The 25,356-nt window shown below is 39.7% G+C and overlaps 1 protein-coding gene across 1 annotated transcript in view; it reads left to right on the top strand.

Annotated features, from left to right (window-relative positions):
- LOC136833926 (endoplasmic reticulum transmembrane helix translocase) overlaps positions 1-25,356 on the top strand; it is a 250,579-nt gene that overhangs the window by 137,097 nt on the left and 88,126 nt on the right. Inside the window, exon 11 of the mRNA XM_067096210.1 lies at positions 19,332-19,434. Coding sequence (XP_066952311.1) covers positions 19,332-19,434 — 103 coding nt within the window. The remainder of the gene's footprint in view (positions 1-19,331; positions 19,435-25,356) is intronic.

Genomic DNA, 25,356 nt, shown 5'->3' with positions numbered 1-25,356 from the left:
TGTATTCTGTACCTATATATATATATATCCATCATATATTATATCCTAAGTATGACTAGCCTACATATTACATTTTATATTATCCCAAAAATGTTCATGTATAGTACCATCATTATATATCCTAAGTTTAGCCTATATGAAAAATGTCTTATAGTGCCTTGAACTCCTTATGAAATCTTATTAATACTACTTTTATTTTACTGTGTATTTAACATTTTTATTGTAGGCATTCAAACCATCTGTCTGGTCTGTTTACATTTTCTTATCCGCCATTTGCATTGCCAATCGGCTACATGTATGACGTATTATTTACTTTTATTTATTTATAGGTTTGAATTAAATACATACCACATTTGATGGCGTATAAGACGCACTTTAAAAAAAAAAAAAAAAATGGCCTAAAAAATCCCCCTGTGTCCTATGTACATAATGTAGGCTCAAAATTTAAGAATTTTGGCCGAAATTATACATGAAACGTCACGTAGATGTTGTAGCCTAGCATAACATTCGGTGATATCCTAATAACCTATTAAAAAACAAAGTTTATTATAATTACTTATCATTATCACACTTACCATTACCGCAATTACTACTGCTAGTATTATAATCAATATCTACATTGTTATTATCGATATTTTCATTAAAATGTGTTATCATTATCGTCGTCTACAGCGGATCGCCGCATTCCACATTTACAGACTTACAGTACATGTGCTGCCACCTATTGGTGATTATCTTGAGAGCTTTACGGATAACAAGGCTTCGTTCAGTTGGTAGTTGGCAATTCCTCCTAACATTCTCTTTACGCATAACAACATGGCTTCGATCAATTGGTGGTTGACAATTCCTGCTACCATTCTTTTTAGGCATAATAACAAGGCTTTTTGAGTTGATACTTCAGAACTTTCGTGCTAGCATTCTCTTTAAGAATAATAACATGGCTTTGTTCAGTTGCTCATGAGACTCGAGCTGTTACATAGGAAACATTTTTATTTATTGGATTTTACCCCCTTGATTGCATACTTTTATAATATATAATGGATATATATAACATATATTACCGTAGGTAACATCTTTATTAATGTTTTTGTTGATTCTGCTGGTAAGAAACAATGTTTACAAATGAATGTGTTGCAATCTATTGGTAAACCTATGAAGTAGCTTTCAGCAGCAGACGAAACATTCGATCGTAGTAAATGACTGATTGTATAATACACATTTTGATAAATATAAATATGATAAATAACTTCTTTATTAATGTTTTTGTTGATTCTGTTGGTAAGAAACAATATGCATATGATAACCTAATACTACAGTTTTTACTTACCAAAATCATATGAGCATAGGCTAGGAAACCTTATTTTTTTTCCCTCAATGTCCTGCTGAAATTGGGGTGAGTCCTATGCAGACATGCGTCTCATAAGCCATCAAATACGGTAATTTGTTATTACATTTTATTTGCAAAAAATAGAAATACAAAATACATTACAAAAATATGAATCTTTTACCATTTTCGAACGACACAAACACGCTGAACACTGCCAAAAGCTGAGCATCTCTTAGATATGAGCGCGCTGCCGGTAGCGGGAAAAAGTATCGTATACGCGCTCAACGTATTTTAGCAAAATATAAAATTAAATGTTATATATTATTATATTGTCGTAGCCGTCGTAAAGTCGGTCAGTCGTAAGTCACATAGGTTGTAAGTCGACGACTACCTGTAGACAGGTAGTCCCCGGTTAATGGTAGGCTAAGTTAACAGCAATCCGGTTTTATGGCGCTTGTCTAGGGATGAAAATCGGCAATTTTCGATGCCAAAAATCGCAGATTTCCGCTCATTGGTGCCAATAATTGGGTATCGGCGCCAGTGCATACCTAACAGAGGCTCCAATAAGCCCCAAAAAGTGCCCCGCTGATTTTTGGTTAGCGGTGATTTTCAGTTATCTTCACACCCTGAACAGAACCACCACCGATAACCGGGGACTGCCTATACTATACAGGCATTCCCCAGTTTACAACGGGGGTTCCATTTTTACGCCGCGTCGTAAACCAAAAATAGTTGTAAACCGAAAAATCGTCAAAAATCATAAAAAATCGTAAGAAAACCTTACTCTTAATGCTTTGGGTGTATTGAAAATTATGTAAACTGCACTATTATTGAGTTTTTCATAAAAAAAAAACTCCAAATTTTGACTATTCTGTCATTTTGGAGCCATATTTCCTCCGTCGGATCGTTGTACGACGCGTCGTAAACCCGGAGCATGCATCGTAATCCGGGAAATAATTTCTGATGAATATATTTGAAAAGTGTCGTAAGCTGGACCCATCATAAACTGGCGACTGCCTATACAATGAACCCCAGACTTCGCTGGGGATGTAAACCCTCCTCCCCATAAATAGCTGAAATCCATGAATACTTAAAACCCCGCTAAAAACATTTAGAACTGCCATTTTGATAGTTTAAGCACAAGAAAAACCCTTTAAAAATGCTAATACCCGAGTATTTTAATAGTTTTATCACAAAAAGTCCATTTATTAATGAAAATTATATGAAAATACAGTAATTAGTGAATATTTCTCAGTGAAAAATACCACGAATGGGTGAATTTTCCGTGAATAATGGGTACATATGTTCCACAGCGAAACCTGCGAATGCATGAGTTAGCGAATCGTGAGAACGCGAATACGGGGTTTGCTGTATATGTGTATATATATATATATATATATATATATATATATATATATATATATATATATATATATATATATATATATATATATATATATATATAAAAATCATCAATGAAGGGCAGAGGACATGCAGATATACAAGCTGACTTTATTCCAACGTTTCGTAATTATCAAATTAGTTACATCATCAGGGCTGTTAAAATAAAAATAAAATTCTTTGTAAAATCGTAAAAGCTAAAACTAAAAGTCAAAAATTGAAAAGCTGAAAATTATTCATACAAAAATTTCAGAAATGTACACAAACATTAAAATTAAAGAACAAAATTTTTAAAAATCATTACATTAAAATGAAAGGTAACAGATTACACAGTAAACTAAAATTGAAAATATCCGTGAAAGGGGTTACAGAACAAAAGATTAAGGACCGACCTAGAGGAGTGACAGCGTTAAACTAAGCCTAAACATAAATAGAAACAACACAATTCAGGATAAATATAGAGGGGAGAAGGACGTATGAATGTTTGACAGAACAAGTTGTTTAATAAAAAGTGATTCCAGAATAACAAGGTCTTGAGGGTTGGTGGTATGGCCTAAAATGCAGAAGTCTTTATTATCAGTGTGTGTTTTACAAATTTTTGAGTGATTTGTGATATTGGAATGTTCTGGGTTTGAAATTTTGCTACCTGTACGGAAGCTTACGCCACGATGAGCATCGATACACACCTTAAGGAGTCTGTTGGTGGATCCCACATAGGTGCCTGTTTGACATTCAGGGCAAGTATATTTATAAACAATACCAGATGACATATAAGGTGATAACCGATCTTTATTTTTAAAGAGTGAACCGATGGTGAAAGGGTTCTTAGGAATTAAAGTAACATCAATGGCATAAAAATAATCCTGAATAATTTAAGTGAACTTTTTGTGAAACTTGAGATCATGAGTAAATGGAAAGCTTGCGTAAAACTTAATTTTTTGGATGGTTAAAACCGCTGGTTTTGTAATGAAATGTTTGTTGAGTAGTGTATGTAATTTCTTATACACCAGCTGTGCAGAGAAGCAGTTATTATTAAAAAAGTCAATCAAAAATGAAATTTCTTTATGGAAAAGGCTCCAGTTCGACGTAAGGACGAGTGCTCTGTGGAGAAGGGTAGAAATAGAGTTGGATTTAAAATTATCGAAACAAGAGCTATAAAAGTTGGTACCAAATCCAGTAAAAGTTTTCTTCCTAAAAACTGTGGTATTTAGAGAACACGACAGTTTTAATACCACAGGTTTTAGGAAGAAAACTTTTACTGGACTTGGTACCAACTTTTATAGCTCTTGTTTCGATAATTTTAAATCCAACTCTATTTCTACCCCTCTCCGCAGAGCACTCGTCCTTACGTCGAACTGGAGCCTTCTCCATAAATTAAATTTTTGACTAACTTTTTTAATAATAACTGTTTCCCTGCACAGCTGGTGTATAGGAAATTACATAAGCTACTCAACAAACATTTCATTACAAAACCAGCGGTTTTAATCGTCCAAAAAATGAAGGTTTACGCAAGCTTTCCATTTACTCATGATCTCAAGTTTCATAAAAAGTTCACTCAAGTTGTAGTTGAAGCTGAGGGGAAACAATGTTCTAACTGCCAATGACTATAAATTATTGTGCATCGGCAACATGGATAAAAATCAACCGTAATTAAAATTGGAGAGAAAGTACTTTGATCAAAACTACCGATAAACGATAAATACTTAAAGGTTCGTATTATGATGAAATCAAGTGAAAATAGCGACCGAAATCTTTATTTTATTTTACACAAAACAAACATGCCCCTAAACGACCAACATCATCTATTAATGAAAAAATAGCTAAATTAATTTCACAACGAGACATATTTAAGTTATATTTCAACTTAAAAACACTTTGTATAACGAAAAATAACCTTGCTATGTATAAATAAATTGTATAATGAAAAATAACCTTGCTATGTATAAATAAAGTATTGAGAGATTCATTTACGCTAACTAGAAACAAGAAATCACTCTGAACTGAGATAAATATGGCGAAATAAACTTGCCACGTAATCGATATCCAAACCGAAACATTGATCACTATGATCGCAATTTATAATACAAAAGTAATACTGTATAAGAATATATGCAATATTATTGAATACAGTGAATTAAGGTATAACATTTTAAAATATCTGTGGAAAAGATGCACATTTGTTATGTTGATGTTTGTATATTACAATATGTGAATATAGAGTACAGTATAATGTAGGCTGTGCTACCTTATATGTACATTATACGATGTACCATAGTGTAGGCTAAGCTAATTCTTGTTTGTTATTCAGTTTCTCTTTGTATTGAATTATCGTAAGTCATTCTGCATGAACCTCCAGAATTAGCTGATATTAATAATTACTGTCCCGTGTATGTATAGAATATACTTTATAATGTAGGCTAGGTTAAGATATTTGTATACATGGTACTGAATACCCTAGTGTAGGCTAGGTTACATTCGAGATACGTTTTTTCCAACAAACGATGGGTTTTTTTGGAACCTAACCCCATCAGAAGTAGGATAATACCTGTATAAGCATTTTTAGTTTTTCTGTGTGTTTGAACAATCAAAGTAAGCAGTGCAGTTCTAAGTGTTTTTAGAAGGGTTCTAAGTATTCGTGGGTTTTAGCTATTCACAGGGTGCTGTACACATCCCCTGTGAGTACGTGGGTGGGTTTGCTGCATATATATATATATATATATATATATATATATATATATATATATATATATATATATATATATATATATATATATATATATATATATATACATATATATGTATGTATGTATGTATGTATGTATATATATATATATATATATATATATATATATATATATATATATATATATATATATATATATATATATATATATATATATATATATATATATATATATATATATATATATATATATATATATATATATATATATATATATATATATATATATATATATATATGTATATATATATATACACACACATACAGTCCCCGGTTATGGCGATCTGGTTTTACGGTGCTTGTCTAGCAACGACGATAACTGAATTTTCGACACCGATACCCAGTTATCGGCGCTGATAACCGGATACCGGCACCGATATCCAAGGAGCGGTGCTATTATTGCCAATTTTCGTTATCATCACGCTGTCGGGAACGGAACCCAGCCAATAACCGTGACTACATTATATATGTATATATTATATATATATTATATATATATATATATATATATATATATATATATATATATATATATATATATATATATATATATATATATATATATATAATATATATATGTATATATATATATATATATAGTCCCAGGTATATAATATATACACACAGGGTCCCCAGGTTACAACGGGTCCGATGATTTACAAAATTATGACGCTTTTCAAATATATTCATCAGAAATTATTTCTGGTTTATGACGCATGTTCCAGGGTTACGATGCTGATTCAATGGAAGAAATATGCCTCCAAAATGGCAGAATAACAAAAATTTGGAGTTTTTTTTTATGAAAAACTCAATAAAAATTCAGTTTACTTTGTTTTCAATACACCCAAAGCATTAAAAGTAAGGTTTTCTTAGGATTTTTTCGACGATTTTTCAGTTTATGAGGTGGCGTAGGAACGGAATCCCCATCGTAAACCGGGGACTGGTTATATAAAATAGATATACTGTATATATATATAGATATATAGATAGATATATATATAGATTATATAGATATTATATATATATATATATATATATATATATATATATATATAGATATATAGAGAGAGAGAGAGAGAGAGAGAGAGAGAGAGAGATTATATATATATATATATACTTCTTCTTCTTTATCTTCAGCTTTTCCCATCTTTATATGGGGTCGCTGTTTGTTATTAGTCTTCTCCATCTTCTGCGATCATGCACCATTACCTCACTCACGTTCTTCTCCTGCATGTCCCTGTTAACTGTGTCTCTTCATCTCATTCTTGGTCTACCTCTCCTCCTTGTTCCAGGCACTTCTATATTCATGGTTCTTTTACATACAGAATCCTCCTCTCTTCTCATAACATGTCCAAACCATTGTAATCGTCTCTGTTGCAGCTTCTTTGAAATTTCTGTAACTTTCACCGTCCCTCTTATGAAGTCATTCCTTATCCTGTCTTTTCTTGTCACTCCGCACATCCAACGCAGCATTCTCATTTCTGCCACTTCCATCTTTCTCTCTTGTGCTTTCTTCATAGGCCATGTTTCACAACTATACATCAACACAGGTCTGACAATGCTCTTGTACATTTTTCCCTTCATCTTTACATTAAATCTTTTGTCACATAACACACCTGATGTTTTCCTCCAATTGCACCAAGCTGATTGTATTCTGTGATTCACTTCGTCCTCCATCCCTCCACAATCAGTGACACACGACCCAAGGTACTTAAAGGATGTAGCTCTTTTTACTTCTGCCTGCTCTAAGTTGATGCTTCCCTCTTGGTCTCCTCCATTCATTCACATATATTCTGTTTTTGCTGTGCTTATCTTTAGGCCTCTGTCCTCCAATGCACTTCACAACTCCAATTTCCTGTCTGCTTCTTCCTTACTGGTGGTCACTAGCAGTATGTCATCTGCAAAGAGTACACTCCAAGGCACCTGATCTTTCACTCCAGACACTATCACATCCATTACCATATCAAAAATATAGGACTCATGGCAGAACCTTGGTGGAGTCCCACTTTCACCTCAAACTTGTCTGTTGTTCCCACTGAGCTTCTTACCTGTGTTGTTGCTTCTCTATACATATCATTTACAATCCTCACATATTTTTCTGAGACACCTTTTTCCCTCATGCACCTCCACACTTCTTGCCTAGGCACTCGATCATATGCTTTCTCAAGATCTATAAATACAAGATCTAGTTCCTTTCCTTTTTCCCTATATTTTTCCATTACTTGTCGCAATACAAAGATGGCATCTGTTGTCCCTTTTCCTGGCATGAACCCAAACTGTTTGTCACTTATAGATGTTTCAGCCCTTAGCCTTGCTTCTATTATTCTTTCATAGATTTTCATGGTATGTGCCATCAGCTTTATGCCCCGATAGTTGGCACAATCTTGGATGTCCCCTTTTTCTTTGTAAATGGGGATTAGCAGGCTGTTTCTCCAGGCGTCAGGTATCTTCTCCTGCTGGTAGATCTTATTTAACAAGTCCCACAAGATGTCAATTCCTCCTCTCCTAAGCACCACCACACCTCGACTGGTATTCCATCTGGTCCCACTGCTTTACCTTTCTTCATTTTACTTAGTGCCCGCCTCACTTCTCTCCGACTAATCCTGGGAACTTCTCTTTCATTTGCTACTCCATCCTCAATGATATTCCTGGGATTTTCTTCATTTAGAAGATTTTCAAAATACTCTCTCCATCTACTTTTAATTTCCTCCTCTTTTGTTAGAACCTTACCATTTCCATCTTTAATTTGCTTAATGTGTGTGAGGTCTTTTGTTGCTTTGTCTCTAGCTTTGGCTATCATGTGGATGTTTCTTTGGCCCTCTGGTGTGTCAACATTCTCATACAAATCATTAAAAGCAGCAGCCTTGGCTCTGGCAACTTGTTGTTTTGCAACTTTCTTTGCTTCTTTTGATATTTGCTCATTTTCTTCTGTTTTGTGTTTATCATAGTTCTTTTGGGATTCTTTCTTTTTCTTGATCTTGTCTTGTGTGTCTTTATTCCACCACCAGCTTTCTTTATCTTTTGGGGGACCTTTGCCTGATGTTTTGCCTAAAATTTCCTCCCCATGCCTTAGGATCACATTGCTATTAAACTCCCACCAATCATTTACATCATCTTCCAACTTTATTTCTCTCAGAACATTCTCCTTAAACCTAGATCTCAACTCCACATTTTCTGCCTTTTCTAGCTCCCACCATTTGATCTTAGGGTTACTTTTCCTATTTCCCTTTGTCCCTTTTCGAATTGAAAGGTCCAAAACCACCAGCTTATGTTGTTGGCCAACATTCTCTCCATATATCACTGGACAATCCTTTACTTCCTTAAGGTGTTGTCTCCTACAGAGCAGAAAATCAATTTGACTCTCTTCCACCACTTCTGTATGTCACACAATCCTTCTTCATAAAGAATGTATTAATTAGTGCCATATCAAATGCCACTGCTAAAGTCTATGATGCCTTCGCCTTCTTCGTCCTCTCCCCCATTCCTAGTCCTCCATGGATTCTTGAAATCACTCTTTCTATCTGTACCTATATGTCCATTCAAGTCTCCACCCAATACAACTCTCTCTTCCTCTGAGATTGATGTTAATACTTCATCCAACTCCCGCCAAAACATTGACTTCTCTTCCTCATCACATCCAGCTTGTGGGGCATAAGCACTTATCACATTTAGGACTTCTTCTGATAACATTAATTTGACCTTCATTATCCGACTACCACTTCTTTTGACTTCTACCACTTTTTCCTTCAGTTCACTGTTTACAATGATGCCTACTCCACTGTACAGAAGCTTACATCCTCCTCCTATTTCCTTTGCCTTGTTCCCTCTCCACCTTGCTTCTTGCACACACAAGATGTCAGCTCTCCTTGTATTCATCATCTCCGCCACCTCTCTACTCTTTCCTGTCATACTACCCACATTTAATGTCCCAATTCTAATCATATGGACTTGCTTCTTTAACCACAATCGCCCACACTGTGGTAGCCCTTGCTTATTTATCGGAGGGGTCAGGCGAGGCCCCTGCGCGTCGCTTAACCGGGGTACGCCCTGGCATTCTCTCTGAATCTGGATTAGACTAACCATGGTTCTGGCATTGGGTTTTTACAGTCGGATGCCCTTCCTGTCACTAACCCTCTCTATTTACCCGGCTTGGGACCGGCACCAAGTTGGGCTGGCTTGCCCCCCCAGTGGCTAGATTATATATATATATATATATATATATATATTTCTGAGTCCAGTCCCGTGTCAGCCGGTGAAATTCCATTACAGCACGAATTTCTAGGTATAACCTTGCTAGATATACCAGAGAAAAAGAGCTTTCAGGAAAGCTGGGGTTACTACCCCAGTCGAGCGTCTTCTAGGAAGGCGTCGGTATAAGAAGGGTGAGTGAATAACCACTACCACGGAAAACTACTCGAAAGATCTCTCCTTATCAAAATCCCCGGAACAGAGCGGTGAGCCGTTACAGCCCCCACACCAAACACCCGCCAGGACGGCGACACCAGCGCCACCTACCTCATTCCATTTTCTAGCACGTGAATCTTCGGTTTATTTTGTGTGCTCTTCCATCATTTTGGATTTTTTTCTGCTTCTACGATGGCATCGAGCAGCTTTACCATTTCCAAGTTAAGTACCATCTTCTTGTGGGGTTTTGTTCTATTTTTTGGCTGTTATAGTCTCGTATTTTCATAAATATCGAGATCTTATTATGTCGCCACGGCGTCCCCAGCCAGCCATGTCGAATCATGCCGTAATCCTCCTTCTGTTCTTTTCAGTTGGTGTCGTCTCCTCGTCGTTATAGATATTTTGCCCCATTGGTTCCCTTCCTGGGGGTTCCTTATGGCCCCCTCTTATAAATTACGATCATTGGCCTACTGGCCTTTGTGGGAGTGATGCCCGCCTAGGTCCCCCCAAGTTGGGTTCCTATTGTTTTGGTCTTACTAGGCTATTTATTTTCTTGAAGATGGTGCTCTCTTGTAGTTTTATTTTTAATTTATTGTTTTTATTATTTTATTGAGTGGTTTACCTCGGGTGCTGGCGGCAGCCTCAGATCTAACCGCCTCCCCGTGGTAGGCTACGCTCTCTGTTGAGCACATTTTAGTTTTTATGAGTGTTGGTTATCTGGTGGAGTAGGCTTGTTAGCTTCCTTCCCTTTGCCCTGGGTGGGGAGCTCAGGTTGAGGGAGTTTTGTTGCTGTTTTCCTCCGGGATCGTTTTTCGGTGGGCAGAGTGAGCCCCTTGGTTCTCTTCCTCCAATTGGGGGGAATCGAGTTCTTAGGATGTGTTTCCTCTAGGCTAGTCGCCCCCTTGCCTGCCATTCTCGATCCCGGCTGGTTCTCGGCTCAAAATTTCTCTCCCAGTTGCTTCCCCCTTCCCTTTTACACTCCTCGTCCTAGCCTATACTAAGGTTAGGTCCATATTAGGCTTCGCCTAGGTAGGAGTCGGGCTTCGGGTTGGTTGCTTCCAGTCATATTGCCCTCCAAGATTCATGGTCTGGGAGGTAGGTGCAGTTGAGCGGGTGAGCTTCTCCCCGTCTCCTGTTCCTTCCTGGTAGCCTACTCCTCCTACCTTCCCCTCCCCCCTCCTCCTCTCAGCCTTGCTCTACTCGTGCGGTGACGCTAGATGGCGTTTTCTCCGGAGTTCAGGACTTCTCTTGTTGGTTGAGGGATTCGCTCCCTCCCATATTGTTCCTAGCATCGCTGTATTGGGGGTTGGTGGTTTGTTTACTCGAACGTGTTCGAAGTCACTGTCCATCTCCTCGTCGGTTTACGTTGACACGGTATATATATATTGCTTCACCCTATGTTATGAACATATGAGCATTTTACCCGTCTCGTTCTCTGGCGGGGAAGTAAAAATAAGGTTTTTCATATAGGGAACGGATCCTCCGTCCTCTTCAGTTCTTACCATCACTTGTTATTGTTTTTTTTTTTTTTAGATAAGTCTGTTATCTACAGGAGTACTCTCCTTCATTATATATATAAATTCGTGAGTCCGGTCCTATACCAGCCCTTATGGTCAGTTCCTGGTCTCTCTCCCATTCATTTCCCGGAGTACTCCGGGGTCTGGAATCCTACCTTCCACTCTGTGTAATTTAGAGCTTTTTGGCCCAGTTTATGATAGGGAGTTCTTCTCCGCCGGAGTATTCGGTTGCAGTTGAATTTCCGGCCTCGCCAGCTTTAGTTTGCTTAGGGTGGGAGGTTCATGTACGCGTTCTACTTACAGACTGTTATAAGCTGTGAGGAGCCGGGTGCACCGCCTCCTCCAACAACCTTACGGTCACGTAGTTTGTCGGACCCACGCTGGTTGTGCGGTCCGCCTGGATGACCTGATTGTTTGGCACCCTGATGGTTGTGAGGTTTGCTTTGCTCTCTGCACAACTGTCCAGGATGAGTTGGTAAGTGACAGTCTTTACATTACTCTTGCTTATGCTCCTCATATTGTATATTATACATTGTCTGTGAGGTTCCCGGAAGGGTTTTTCGTTCCTTAGCTAATTGTTGGTTTTCTTACAGGCGATCTAAACTTCCAAGAAGTCTGCCTTGGAATCCCTCCGGGCCTGGGTGGCTGGGTTTGGAAGGAACGTTCCGTCGGGGAAGCCCCTACGTCCTCGACGCCAGGTTGAGGGACTTACTCTGCCCTCGGCGCACGGTGGCGGCAGCAGTGCCTGAAGATCTGGCCACCCCTATCATCCAGCAGATCCGGGATGAGACCCAGCCACCCTAAGCGGATATCCTCACGCTGAGGTCTCGGAGGATGTTGCCGCCATTAATCTGGACCTAGAACCAATGGCTGTAGAGCAGGACCAGGTGGTAAGTGGTGAGGTAGGTGAGGTTGTTGGGGCGGGCCCCCTTATTTGACTCCCTGCTTCATCTGTTTCTTCCTTTTCAGGCTTTGTGAAGTCTTCCTCCTTGGGTGATAGAGCTCCATCTGCTATCCCCAAGTTGAAGTTGAAGACTTCATGGAAGGCGAAGGGCTTCAAGTCCTCGTCTTCCAAGAAGGCATTGCCCTTCCCCCCGTCGAAGGCTAAGGTCTCAGGACCTGTAGCCTCCGGGAGCAAGTCTGGTTCCTCCAGCAAAGGCGCGAGTAAAGAGGGCTGCAAAACCAAGCCCTCCTCGCCAACCTGCTTTCGATGCAGAGGCCTTTGCTAACCAACTTTATAAACGTTTCTGGAGGACCTGGATTCGAGATTCAGTGAAATTTCGGAGAAGCTGGCCAGTCATGATAACATACTGGCGGGAATGGCTCACCCACCCCCAGCCGAACCACAGTATGTTATCCCGACACTGCGGACCTCCCGCCTTCGATGTCGGAAACCCTTGGCGTTTAGCTCTCGGGCCATCCAACATGATGGCAAACTGACTCTTGATGGTCTTGGCACGAGACGGTTGGAGGAATTGGAGTTCTTCCCCCGATCTCCTGCCCCCTTACCCAGGCTTCGTGAGACTCACGGAGGAAGCCTGGATTAGGTCAGACAAGGTTCCTAGGGAGACTGTCATCGTCCCTAGGGACCAAGCTCAGTCGGCTCTCCTGCGCACTCTGACGGAGTGGCAGGCAGATAACACGGTTGACTCCTTTCAAGGGAACTTCACCATGTTCACCCTGGGAGACAACCTTCCCACTCCTTGCTTGGACAAAGTCGCTCTGGCTACGGCCCGAGCGTGCTTTGAGGGCATTCCGGTACCTCAGCTAAGGGAGACAGACCCTACTTCCTGGTATTCCCAGGAAGTAACGAGTTCTGGACAGACGCCCGTCCACTTTCACGGTCGGGAAGCTGGACCCCTTCTGCGCCTCCACGCACTTTAGCGAGCAGCTCCCCAAGCTGCCGGAAGCTCTTTTGAAAGCGGAGTTTGATGCCGGGTTAAGATTAGCCCGGTCCTTGAACTCCGTATGCCTTACTGAAGCTACTGCCGTCTCCTGCTCGGACGAGCCCTTCTTTCAGGTTTTGGCGAAGTCCTTGCTGGCAGGTTTCCAGTCTGACTTATCTGAATTCATCATGGCCAGACTGGAATGTAGGAAGTTCATCTTTGCGATGCAACTATCCGTCCACGAGCCCAACAAGCTCGTGAAAAGCTCGATCTGGGGACCTAACCTCTTCCCGGAAGAGGAGGTCACAAACGTTATGGCCGAGGCTACACGGGCCAACCAAAGTCTTCGTTCTCGCTGGGGTATTTCAGCCTACAAGCGTAAGACCCCAGAATCGGCCGCCCCCAATCGAGAGGAGGTAAACGCTTCAGGGAGGCATAAGAGGCCTCACCACCAGGCGGTAGTCCAAGCCGTCCCGGTCTCGGCAGTGGCACAGCCTTCCACTTCAAAGGCTCACCCCAACAGTACGTGCTGGTCCAACCAGCTGCACCTCATATGTGGCCTCACCGCATACAACCCCATATGAAGGCCGTGGTTATTTTCACGGCCTTAACAGGGTTGCAAGGGGAGGAAGGGGCAAAACCCTCATAGAGGAAAGCCCAATACCACCCCAAGGGGAAGACCTGGACGTGGTAGGGGAATAAACCCGCTCCCTCCCACTGAGAGAACACAGGTAGGCGGTCGCCTGTTTTGGTTCAGGGACCAATGGACCTTCAGCCCTTGGGCACACAGCATTGTGTCCAAAGGCCTAGGATGGAGCTGGATCAAAACCCTCCTCCTCTAACCAGGTTTTACCAGCCACCTACACCAATCCTAAAGGATTATGTGATAGAATTGCTCAACAAACGAGCAATAAAGAAAGTAAGGCACCCTAAAGTTTCAAGGCAGGTTATTCACTGTTCCCAAAAAGACTCCGATCAGCAAAGAGTGATCCTGGATCTGTCGCGTCTAAATCTCTACATAAAATGCGACAAGTTTCGCATGCTTACGGTAGCTCAGGTACGGACTCTACTTCCAGGCGTGGAGCCGTCACCACCTCTATCGATCTTTCAGACGCTTATTATCACGTCCCAGTTGCGCGGAACTTCTCTCAGTTCCTCGGTTTCAGACTCGGGAATCAAGCCTACTCCTTCAGGGTCATGCCATTCGGTCTGAACATTGCGCCCAGGATATTCACAAAGCTGGCGGACACGGTAGTACAGCAACTCCGGTCTCAAGGGATATCCCTAGCAGCATATTTGGACGATTGGATAATTTGGGCACCAACAGTTCCGGTGTCAGAAAGCCACGTCCATAGTCATCAGTTTCCTGGAGTCGCTGGGTTTCCAACTGAACAGAGAGAGTCCCGCCTGACTCGGAGTCCCGGTTTCAGTGGTTGGGTCTCCAATGGGATCTGTCATCTCACACGCTGTCCCTTCCGCCTCCCAAGAGGAAAGAGATAGCATCTCTCACCAGGAGATTCCTCAAAAATCCATCAGCATCCCGCCGGTCCCAAGAAAGGGTCCTTGGATCTCTTCAGTTTGCCTCAGTGACAAACCTGCTATTAAAAGCGAAATTAAAAGACATAAACAGAGTGTGGCGGAGTCGAGCCAATGTCAAGCTCAGAGACAAGGTCTCCTCTATCCCTCAAATCTTAAAGACAAGATTGCGACCGTGGGCCTCGGTCAAAGGCTTGTCCAATACAGTTCCGCTTCAATTTCCCCCTCCGGCACTAGTAGTTCACACAGACGCCTCCTTAAGCGGCTGGGGGATATTCACCAAAACAAAAGTACAAGGAACGTGGTCCACAATGTTTCAGCAGTTCCATATAAACACCCTGGAAGCTATGGCGGTCTTTCTAACTCTGAAGAAAATCCGCCCCCAACCGGATTCATATCAGGTTGGTATTGGACAGCGCAGTGGTAGTTCATTGCATCAACAGGGGCGGCTCCAAATCAGGCCGAGTAAACCAAGTAATGGTGGCTATCTTCTCCCTGGCGAACAAGCACGGCTGGCACCTGTCAGCCACCCACCTAGCGGGGTGCGGAACGTGGTGGCGGATTCCCTGTCCAGGAATGCTCCGTTGGAGACGGAGTGGTCCCTGGACGTGGAATCTTTCAAATGGATTTGCCGCGGGTTCCGGGCCTCCAAGTGGATCTGTTCGCAACGGAGAGCAACTTCAAACTCCCTGTTATGTGGCTCCCAACCTGGACCCTCAGGCGTTAGCCATAGACGCAATGACAGTAGATTGGAACAATTGGGAGAAGATTTATCTTTTCCCCCAATAAACTTACTGCTGAAAGTTTTACACAAACTCAGGACATTCAAAGGTCAATTAGCCCTAGTAGCTCCCCTATTGGCCGAAGAGCAATTGGTTCCCTCTTCTTCAGGAACTGGGATTACGGAGTCTCATGATCCCCAAGCCCATTCTGACTCAGACAGTACAAACCAAGACTGTGTCAGCTTCCTCAAGAATTCAGAATGCCCTAGTTTTATGGACTTTATAAAATTCGCAGCTCAAAAGGAGCGAACATTGACCCTGTCAACACTCTGTTTTTAGAATCAGATAAAAGAGATTCTACTATTAGACAATATGATTCAGCAGTCAAAAAATTAGCCTCCTTCCTAAAAGCATCTGAAGCCAAAATCATGACAGCTAATTTAGGGTTTCCTTCTTTAGATCATTGTTTGAGAAAGGCCTAGCTCCATTACTATTACCACAATCAAGTCAGCGTTAAAGAAAGTATTTCTTTACGGCTTTAAAAATCGACCTCACAGATTCCTACTTTTCATCTATCCCCAGAGCATGCGCTCGTCTGAGACCAGTATCACGCCCACAGTCTGTTACGTGGTTTCTCAATGACGTCCTTAAGTTAGCATCAGAGATGGATAACTTTCATTGCTCTTATCAGGATCTGTTAAGGAAGACTTTATTCTTGATTAGCTTGGCTTCAGGTGCTAGAATCTCAGAGCTATCGGCTCTCACTAGAGGTGATAATTATGTGAACTTCCTCCCATCTGGAGAAGTCCTCCTTTCCCCTGACCCTAGATTTTTAGCTAAGAACGAAGACCCACAGGACAGGTGGTCTCCTTGGAAGGTGGTGCCCCTTCCTCAAGACCAGTCTTTATGTCCAGTCTATACACTTAAATCTTACCTTTAAGAACTCCACAGAGTAAGTCGGGTCCTCTTTTTATCAGGGAGAAAGGTGGTACTCTTTCGCTAAATGCTATAAGACAACAAATTTTATATTTCATTAAACAGGCCAACCCAGATTCAATCCCCAAGGTTCATGATATTCGAGCAGTTGCCACTTCCATTAATTACTTTCATAATATGGACTTTTCGGAGTTATCTAAATTTACGGGTTGGAAATCACCTCTAGTGTTTAAACGCCACTATTTAAAAAAACGCTTCGAAGCCCTGAAATTTTCTACCATAGCTGTGGGAAGTGTCATCTCCCACCTTAATTAATCATATCCTTGTCCTTTCCTTTCCCCCGCCCGCCTGCCTCATTTACTTTTCTGCTTATTCTCCTGGTTGATTATACCTCACTGCCTGGCTCCTCATATTGTTGTTTCTTGTAACTGTTGATGGAAAAAGCGTAATCTGAAATGCCATGATTGTTTCTCTTGTGGGGTACTGGACAGTTTTTATTTGGCTCCATGTACCCCAGATGAATGTATATATTAATGTTGATTGCTTTTGTCTCTTACGTGTTTAGCCTAAAGTTTACGGGTATAGTATTAAGGTTATATTTGCAGTTATTTTGTGCGCTTTTCATGTTTCACTTTACTTTAAGTAATTTTAAGGTTTTTTTGGGGCTTTTTCTCCGTCGTGCCGGGAACCTGCCCATGTTTCATAGTATTAAGTTCTTTAATGTGCCTTAGATTTAATATGCCTTAGTCTTAGTGTTCTTGCTACACGGAAGAGATTGCTTAATTAAAATTATTCTGGTAAAACTTTTGCCTTTTCTTCAGATTATCCCTCCATTTCTTTTTCCTAGTAGTTGCAGCCTTGGCATGATTCTCTATCACGATTTCACCGGCTGACACGGGACTGGACTCAGAAAAGGGATTTTGACAGAGGAAAAATCTATTTCTGAGGAAGGTCCCGTGTCACCCGGTGACCCTCCCTGAATTACCTAGTACTCTCCCCTCCCTCTTGCACATGCCAGGTCTGGGGTTGGTGCTAGCATGGAATGAGGTAGGTGGCGCTGGTGTCGCCGTCCTGGCGGGTGTTTGGTGTGGGGGCTGTAACGGCTCACCGCTCTGTTCCGGGGATTTTGATAAGGAGAGATCTTTCGAGTAGTTTTCCGTGGTAGTGGTTATTCACTCACCCCTTCTTATACCGACGTCTTCCTAGAAGACGCTCGACTGGGGTAGTAACCCCAGCTTTCCTGAAAGCTCTTTTTCTCTGGTATATCTAGCAAGGTTATACCTAGAAATTCGTGCTGTAATGGAATTTCACCGGGTGACACGACCTTCCTCAGAAATAGATTTTTCCTCTGTCAAAATCCCTTATATATATATATATATATATATATATATATATATATATATATATATATATATATATATATATATATATATATATATATATATATATATATATATATATCTATATTGATATATATATCTACATATACATATACATATACATATATATATACTGTGTATATATATATATATATATATATATATATATATATATATATATATATATATATAAATATATATAAAACATAATTGTATGCAGTTTCTCTCTCTCTCTCTCTCTCTCTCTCTCTCTCTCTCTCTCTCTCTCTCTCTGTCTCTCTCTCTCTCTCTCTCTCTCTCTCTCTCTCTCTCATAGAAGGGCTTCTGATATTTAGCATTATTTCATGGAGAGTGTGGAACAATGAAAATTGCCATTTTTTCCTCTTTCAAAATAATAAAAAATTTAATGCACTGCCAAACATTTTTACAATAAAAAGTATTGCCTTATCTAGAAAAAATGGACAAGCATGGATACAAAAAGCAAATGGAGATGAACAGTATACTGTATGGTGCAGTAATAGTGTTGCCCAACAATTTTCATCATGATTTTATATCCTTTAGTCATTTATTGAGCAGATGGAAACTTATGAACTATTCACTCTACTTCATAGATTTTGTCTTTTTTTTTTTTTTACTGGTTCTTGTTCAGACTTATAGGGAACAGAGAGACATACAATACTAAAACTTCACAGAGTTCTGATTATTGTAATGTTTTCGTATGGCTGTGAATTATATCCTTCAGCTATGCCTAATTCTATCAGAATTTTATATCTGTCATTCTTTTGTTCATCTTTCAAGTGGAGTGTTTTGATCCTCTCCATTTTTAGTTTTTTGTTGATTTTGGAGACGGCTCTGATTTCCCATGCCAGTCATCACTACAGTACTAAAGTACTGGTAAGGATACAAAGGCTTTCCAGGTCCCTGGCCTTTGCTGCTGCAAATAGAAGCAGTTTTGATAATTGATAAAGTATATAACTTGATGAGTTATGAAGTGGTCATTGTCACTTTTTCAGTACTGCAATAAGTGAGAAAGTTAAGTTACTTCACTTTAATTATTCCTTTCATATTCTTCATGTATTATTAATATTAATGATTTTTATATGTTGTGTTAATTTATTTATTGTTAGGGAAGAGTGTACATTCTAAAGAATGGAGGAGTAAGTTACTATTTAATTATTTTATGCTTTTTAAGAGATTAGACCTTTTACATGTGATCATGCTAATAAAAAAGAACTCGAGGGTACTTTTATTAAACCTTATAGAATTTCTGTGGAAAAGCTCTTTGTTACTGTTGAACAGTTTAATTATTTTATATGATTTTATATTTGTTGTTACTGTTGAACAGTTTAATTATTTTATATGATTTTATATTTGTAATTTTTCACTTACTGAATGATTAAATGCTATTTTGAAAAACTTTGTTAGGTTCAATATTGTGATTTCTACTAGATTATCACATTTCCTCTTTATTATATTACAGGTTATAGCATCTTGTCACTCACTAGTCCATTTAGATGATGGTTTAGTTGGTGATCCGCAAGAGAAGGCTACATTAGCTGCAATCGAATGGAACCTAACCAAAGGTTAGTTCATGATTTTAGCTATGAGGTTAATTTAATAAGGCTATTGCACTTACTCTTGTCAGGTTATATAGTAATTTCAGTATACCATTAACTGGATTGGCTATTGATGTAGTAATTATCAGACTTGTTTTATGGTATCTAGGTACAAAATACAAGGTTTGCTGTACTGATTTTATTTATGATATATAAATGTTTTTTCTTCTGTTGTGAGGTATTTTTATTTGCAGTACATATAAATGTTTTTTCTTCTGTTTTGAGGTATTTTTATTAGCAGTACCTCTTGTTTTGTCACCATTTCTTTTTAAGGACACTTGTACTTTGCTGATTTACTTCCATTTAATTCCTGTGCCTGTACTTTAGAGTACAGTAATGAGCATACCATTTGTATTTTTTGAAGTAAAGTTTTCTTGTCATTGTAACAGATGGGATTCGGAGTTTTCATTTATTTACTTCTCACCTCAGTTTAAATTTTTGTTTCAAAATTTTGCTAGTTTCATGTTTTCCATATTATTAGTTTATGAAATGTAGACTAAAGTAATTTTTGAAATGAACCTTACTTCTCCATTATATAGGTTTTACTTCTTCACCAGTGATAGTTCAACAGGTTGAAAGGAAAAATAAGAATACAGTACTCAGTTTTCAATGCATATCTGTTTTCTATCCTTCTACTTCCCCCACCTCCCACCAGGGAACTGATAGTACAAACACTCCTAGCTGGTTGATCTACTTCAGTCGCCAGTTGCAATAGGAGGCCGACAGATTGTTAAATGTACTCAGTTTTCTGTTGCCTAGTTTTTGGATGTTTTTATTTTATTTTGAATATTTATTCAGCAAGTACCTGTAAGGTAAGAGTTGCCGTAATAGGCATTATTTCAATTTTATTGAACCTTGGGATATGTTTAATGCTGAGGGAAGGGTTATGACTGAATAACCAATGTGAATCATAGTTTAACAAAATTATGCAAAACTGATCGTGAGCGGAGAGAGCTTGTTAGATTGTAGGAACAACTAAAGAGGATAGGTCTTGTAAGACTTTTGTTAAAGGGATGCAAGTTTTGTATTCTTCCCTTTTTAGTAACTGGTTAGGTCTTCTGCTGCTACTCTTTGATCTGTTACTTCGAGCTTCCCATTGATTCAGAGCATCAGATTTGATAGGGTGGAGTCATTTTTTATGTTCAGTTGGCATAAATTTTGCTGGATAGTATTATTATTTTATTATCTTTTCAGTTCTTTGATAAGATTGCTTGGAAAAGACTAAGAGGAGCTGCCCAACATTTTTCCCTCTTTTAATTTTATTGTTTTCTATCAGCTTAGTGAGTCTTAGCTGCTTCCACCAAGTAGTAAGCATTGACTAAAGCCGCCTCCTCGAGGAAAGTTACCTTTTGCTTTTAGGAGTTTCCCTTGAATCTCTATAACTAAGGATCATTTGTGGTTTAAGGCAAGTACTGTACTAGCAGATACTCGCTATCACTTGCATTTGCCAGTTCCCATATCAGTACCATACCCATACCCATAACCTTACCATACTTATACCCATACCTATACCCATACCCATACCTGTACCATACCCATACTTGTACCATACCCATACTGATACCCACATCTGTACCATACCCATACCTATACCCATAACCGTATCGATACCCATATCCTTACCATACCCATACCTATACCCATATCTGTACCATACCCATACCTATACCCATAACCGTATTGATACCCATATCCTTACCATAACCATACCTATACCCATATCCTTTTCATACCCATACCTATACCCATATCCTTATCATACCCATACCTATACCCATATCTTTACCATACCCATACCTATAACCTTACCATATCCATTCCATACCCATACCCATACCATACCATTCCCATACCCATGTGCATACCATACCCATATCCATACAATTCCCTTCCCATACCATACCCACAGGTAAGCTAACCCTACTAATAATAGTCTGCAAAAGTCTTCGGACGGCACCAGCCCCGTTTGCCTTCCATTCATATACAAACAACTGATCATATCTTGGCGTAGGTGCAGGAGCAGCTGTTGATGGGTTTTGAACCAATGCTGATGCCATTGGTGGTTCTGGACCATCACCAGTAGTGCCTGCTGTTGTTCTAGAATTACCTGCTGAGTCCATTTCAAAATGAAAATAACAAAGCTCAGCCAAAAATCCTTAATTATATGCTATTGGATTACTTTAATGTTGAAAATTTCTGGACAGGGATAGGAAAGGAGGAGGGGGAAGGGGAGAGGGAAGGGGAGGGGGAGGGAAGGGGTAGGGGGTTGGGAGGCAGCAGGGAAGGGGAGGGGAGGTACACATTCACAGTAAGGCAGCCAAAAATCCTTTAGTATATACCATTGGGTCACTTAATGTTGAAAATTTCTGGATAGGGATGGGGGAGGGGAAGGGGATGGAGGGACATGTATACAGAAAGGCAGCCAGGGAAATTAATATTATATAAGGGGAGGGGAGACACACACACAAAACACATGCAGAAAGGCAGCCAAGGAAATTAATATAATAGATTAAGTATCAGTTAGTGTTTAGGGAGAAGCCTAGACTGTTTTTGGCTTTCCTGTTTATCCTGGCTTTTGTCAGCCAAGGCAATGGTGCACCTTGCAGTTTTGATGCATCATTCACCAGCACCTAGCATGATTTTGTGTATTTTGCCACAATGCTGCGTTCCTATCTCTGTGCTGTGCTTATTGCCTGTGTGCCTATCACTTGCGTGCCAGTCACCTGTGCACACAAGCTTGCTCGCATATGATGATTATAATCCCTTTAGCATGTGATTCATTTATCACACATTACTACAGGTGAAAAATAAGAGACGGGGTGTAGGTCCTGACTGGTTTCGACTTTATTTTCAAGCCATTGACGAAGGCCTGATACATAGCATTAGAATTCACATATATATATACTACAGAGACAGTACTGACAAACATACACAACCGTTTGAGACTACAGATCCACCCACAGGCTGGTGTCAAGGTAGGAGTGGCTTTCAAAACTCATCTGGCTAAACATCACAATATACTCTCAAGGGACAGTACTGTACTGATAAACGTACAGACCATAAGAGACTACAAATCCACACCTGACAGGTATCAGAGAGGCAGGGTTGGAAATCTGACTAGCACTGCTGCCCCCATACTGTGTTTACAAATATGATAATCCTATTTCCATACATCTCTGCTGCTTGTGTGCCTATTAAGTTCAGAGGTCTGCTTAAACAAATCATTTATAACTAACTAACTAACTAACCTGTGTGCATGATGCTTGCACACCTGTTGTCTGTCTGCCTGTTGCTTGCACATCTGTCAGCTGTGCTCCTACTATCGGCATGCTTTTCCCCTGGGCACCTATTGCTTACGAGTCTATCACCTGTGCGCCTGTTGCCTGCAAGCTGCCTATAGAGAATTTTGACAAAGCGTTCTCATTTCGTCCATTAGTAGTTTCAGAAACTTTCTCGTTATCTTGAGATTTCCCTGATCAGAATTTAGGTCTTTTTGTTGAGCTGATAGGCTTTCAACCAAATCAGTGTCTTCCTTTTGAAGATTGCTGCTCTTCCTCCATCAAGCATTGTAGCGTTTCCCTTAGTCTCTCTGGCGTATTTTTGGTAGTTAACCCTACTCTCCTGCAGTTTCTCTGGCAGGAGGGCATGTTGCTTGGGCTTCTGTTGATTGATGAAGCAGGTGTTTGATATACATAGAACTAGTGAATAAATGGCCACAATTTCTTTTTTTGAAGAGGTTAATGGCTTTGTGTAAGGAGAAGTTAGTATATTATTTTGTGGAAATAGAACCTTCATTTAAGCTGTATTTCATTAAGTTTGTCTTTTGTATGTTCAGGGCTTGAGTTCCTCATTAGATGGGGTGGTATTGTTCTCGGCTAGCACTCTGCTGGGCCCGCGTTCGATTCTCCGACCAGCCAATTAAGAATTAGAGAAATTTAGTTCTGGTGATAGAAATTCATTTCTCTTTGTAATGTGGTTCGGATTCCACAATAAGCTGTAGGTCCCATTGCTAGGTAACCAATTGGTTCTTAGCCACGTAAAATATATCAAATCCTTTGGGCCAGCCCTAGGAGAGCTGTTAGTCAGCTCAGTGGTCTGGTTAAACTAAGGTATACTTTACTTAACGTTCAAGGCTTTAGTGCAGCTCATGAAAAGGAAGCCTCTTCCAAGATTTCTTTGCTTTCTTGCCTCCATATATTGGAAGTTAAGTATATCTTAGTTTAACCAGACCACTGAGCTGGTTACAGCTCTCCTAGGGCTGGCCCGAAGGATTAGACTTATTTTTACGTAGCTAAGAACCAACTGGTTACCTAGCAACGGGATCTACAGCTTATTGTGGAATCCGAACCACATTATGACGAGAAATGAATTTCTATCACCAGAAATAAATTCCTGTAATTCTTCATTGGCGGCTCGGAGAGTCGAATGCTGGGCCAACAGCATGCCAGTTGAAAGCTCTACCACCCCTCCAAAGGAGAACTTTGGAGAAAGAGAACTGCCTCTTATTCTAGGGGTCTGTTTCCAAGTCTGGAGGTAGCATGGGAGAAGTACTAGTCCCAGTGCAGGTTTTAGTTTTCTGTAAAAGGAAACTATTGAGATGGCTTTGTTTGTCCATCCACACTTTTTCTGCCCGCCCTTATATCTTAAAAACTACTGAGGCTGAAGGGCTACAAATTGGTATGTTGATCATCCACCCTCCAATCATCAAACATAACAAATTGTGGCCCTCTAGCCTCAGTAGTTTTTTATTTTATTTAAGGTTAAAGTTAGCCATGATCGTGCGCCTGGCACCGCTATAGGTGCTAAAAACACAGCCCACCACTGGACTGTAGCTGAAAGTTTCATTGGCTGCAGCTGAGAGTTTCATGGCCCCTGGCTAAGAGTTCATACAGCATTATGCGATGTACAGAAAACTCGATTGCGCCAAAATTTTTAGATGTTTAATATTGGGGTTGAAGATGTTCTCACTTCTCACTTTTCAGTTTTTCCTTCGGAGAAACAGTTTTAACTTTTTTTTTTTTTTTTTTTGCGACGTCTGTCACCACTGATTGCTTCTAAGAGGTTTTTAGTCATCATAGGATTTTTTTTTTTTTTAGCAAAGCAGAGGGTTTTTCCCTCAGGTCATATGATTCTGAGGAAGTTTTTTGACCGGGCAAAAATCAGGCTTGAGTTCTTTTCTTTTACATGAACATGGGTCAACAGGTGGTCTCTTATCAGAGTCAGTGTTAGTTTAAACTCCCATAAGAAGAGATTCCAATCCCTTATGTGCCTTAGTGAAGGTCTGGGGCACAATTATGGAAGACTAGAATTTCAGGAGTGTAACCAGGATGGGGGGAATCCTGTTATACCTATAATCCTGATTTCGTGGCAACCAGAGGAACTTGAAGCAGTGTGAATGTCATGTAAAAGGTAATTAACAATGTTCTCAGACAACCCATCTTTCCTACTTAAGATATATGTATATACATGTATGTGTGTATATAAATATGTAATGTGAAAGTTTATATATATGTATGTAATATGTATGTATATATATATATGTATATGTATATATATATATATATATATATATATATATATATATATATATATATATATATATATATATATATATATATATATATATACCTTGTAGAACCTAATTCTTGACACTAAGATCGTTCCAGAAGAAGTGTCGAGATTCGATTTTGTCGAATTCTGAGTTAATTTCTCCCATAAGAAATAACTGAAAATGGATTAATCCATTCCTGACCACCAGTCATTACCCCAACCTTGTCTTTTTATACAAAACTTTACACAAATTACAATTAAATAGGTTCAGAGTTGAATAACTTACTGTATCAAAGTACTTTTTACATTTTTAAATGCATACTGTATAAAAAAAAAAAA

The sequence above is a fragment of the Macrobrachium rosenbergii genome, chromosome 4 (assembly GCF_040412425.1).
Source record: "Macrobrachium rosenbergii isolate ZJJX-2024 chromosome 4, ASM4041242v1, whole genome shotgun sequence".
In the NCBI taxonomy this organism is placed as follows: Eukaryota; Metazoa; Arthropoda; class Malacostraca; order Decapoda; family Palaemonidae; genus Macrobrachium; species Macrobrachium rosenbergii.
The sequence above is the reverse complement of the archived record's forward strand: the minus strand, read 5'-3'. Positions and strand labels throughout refer to the sequence as shown.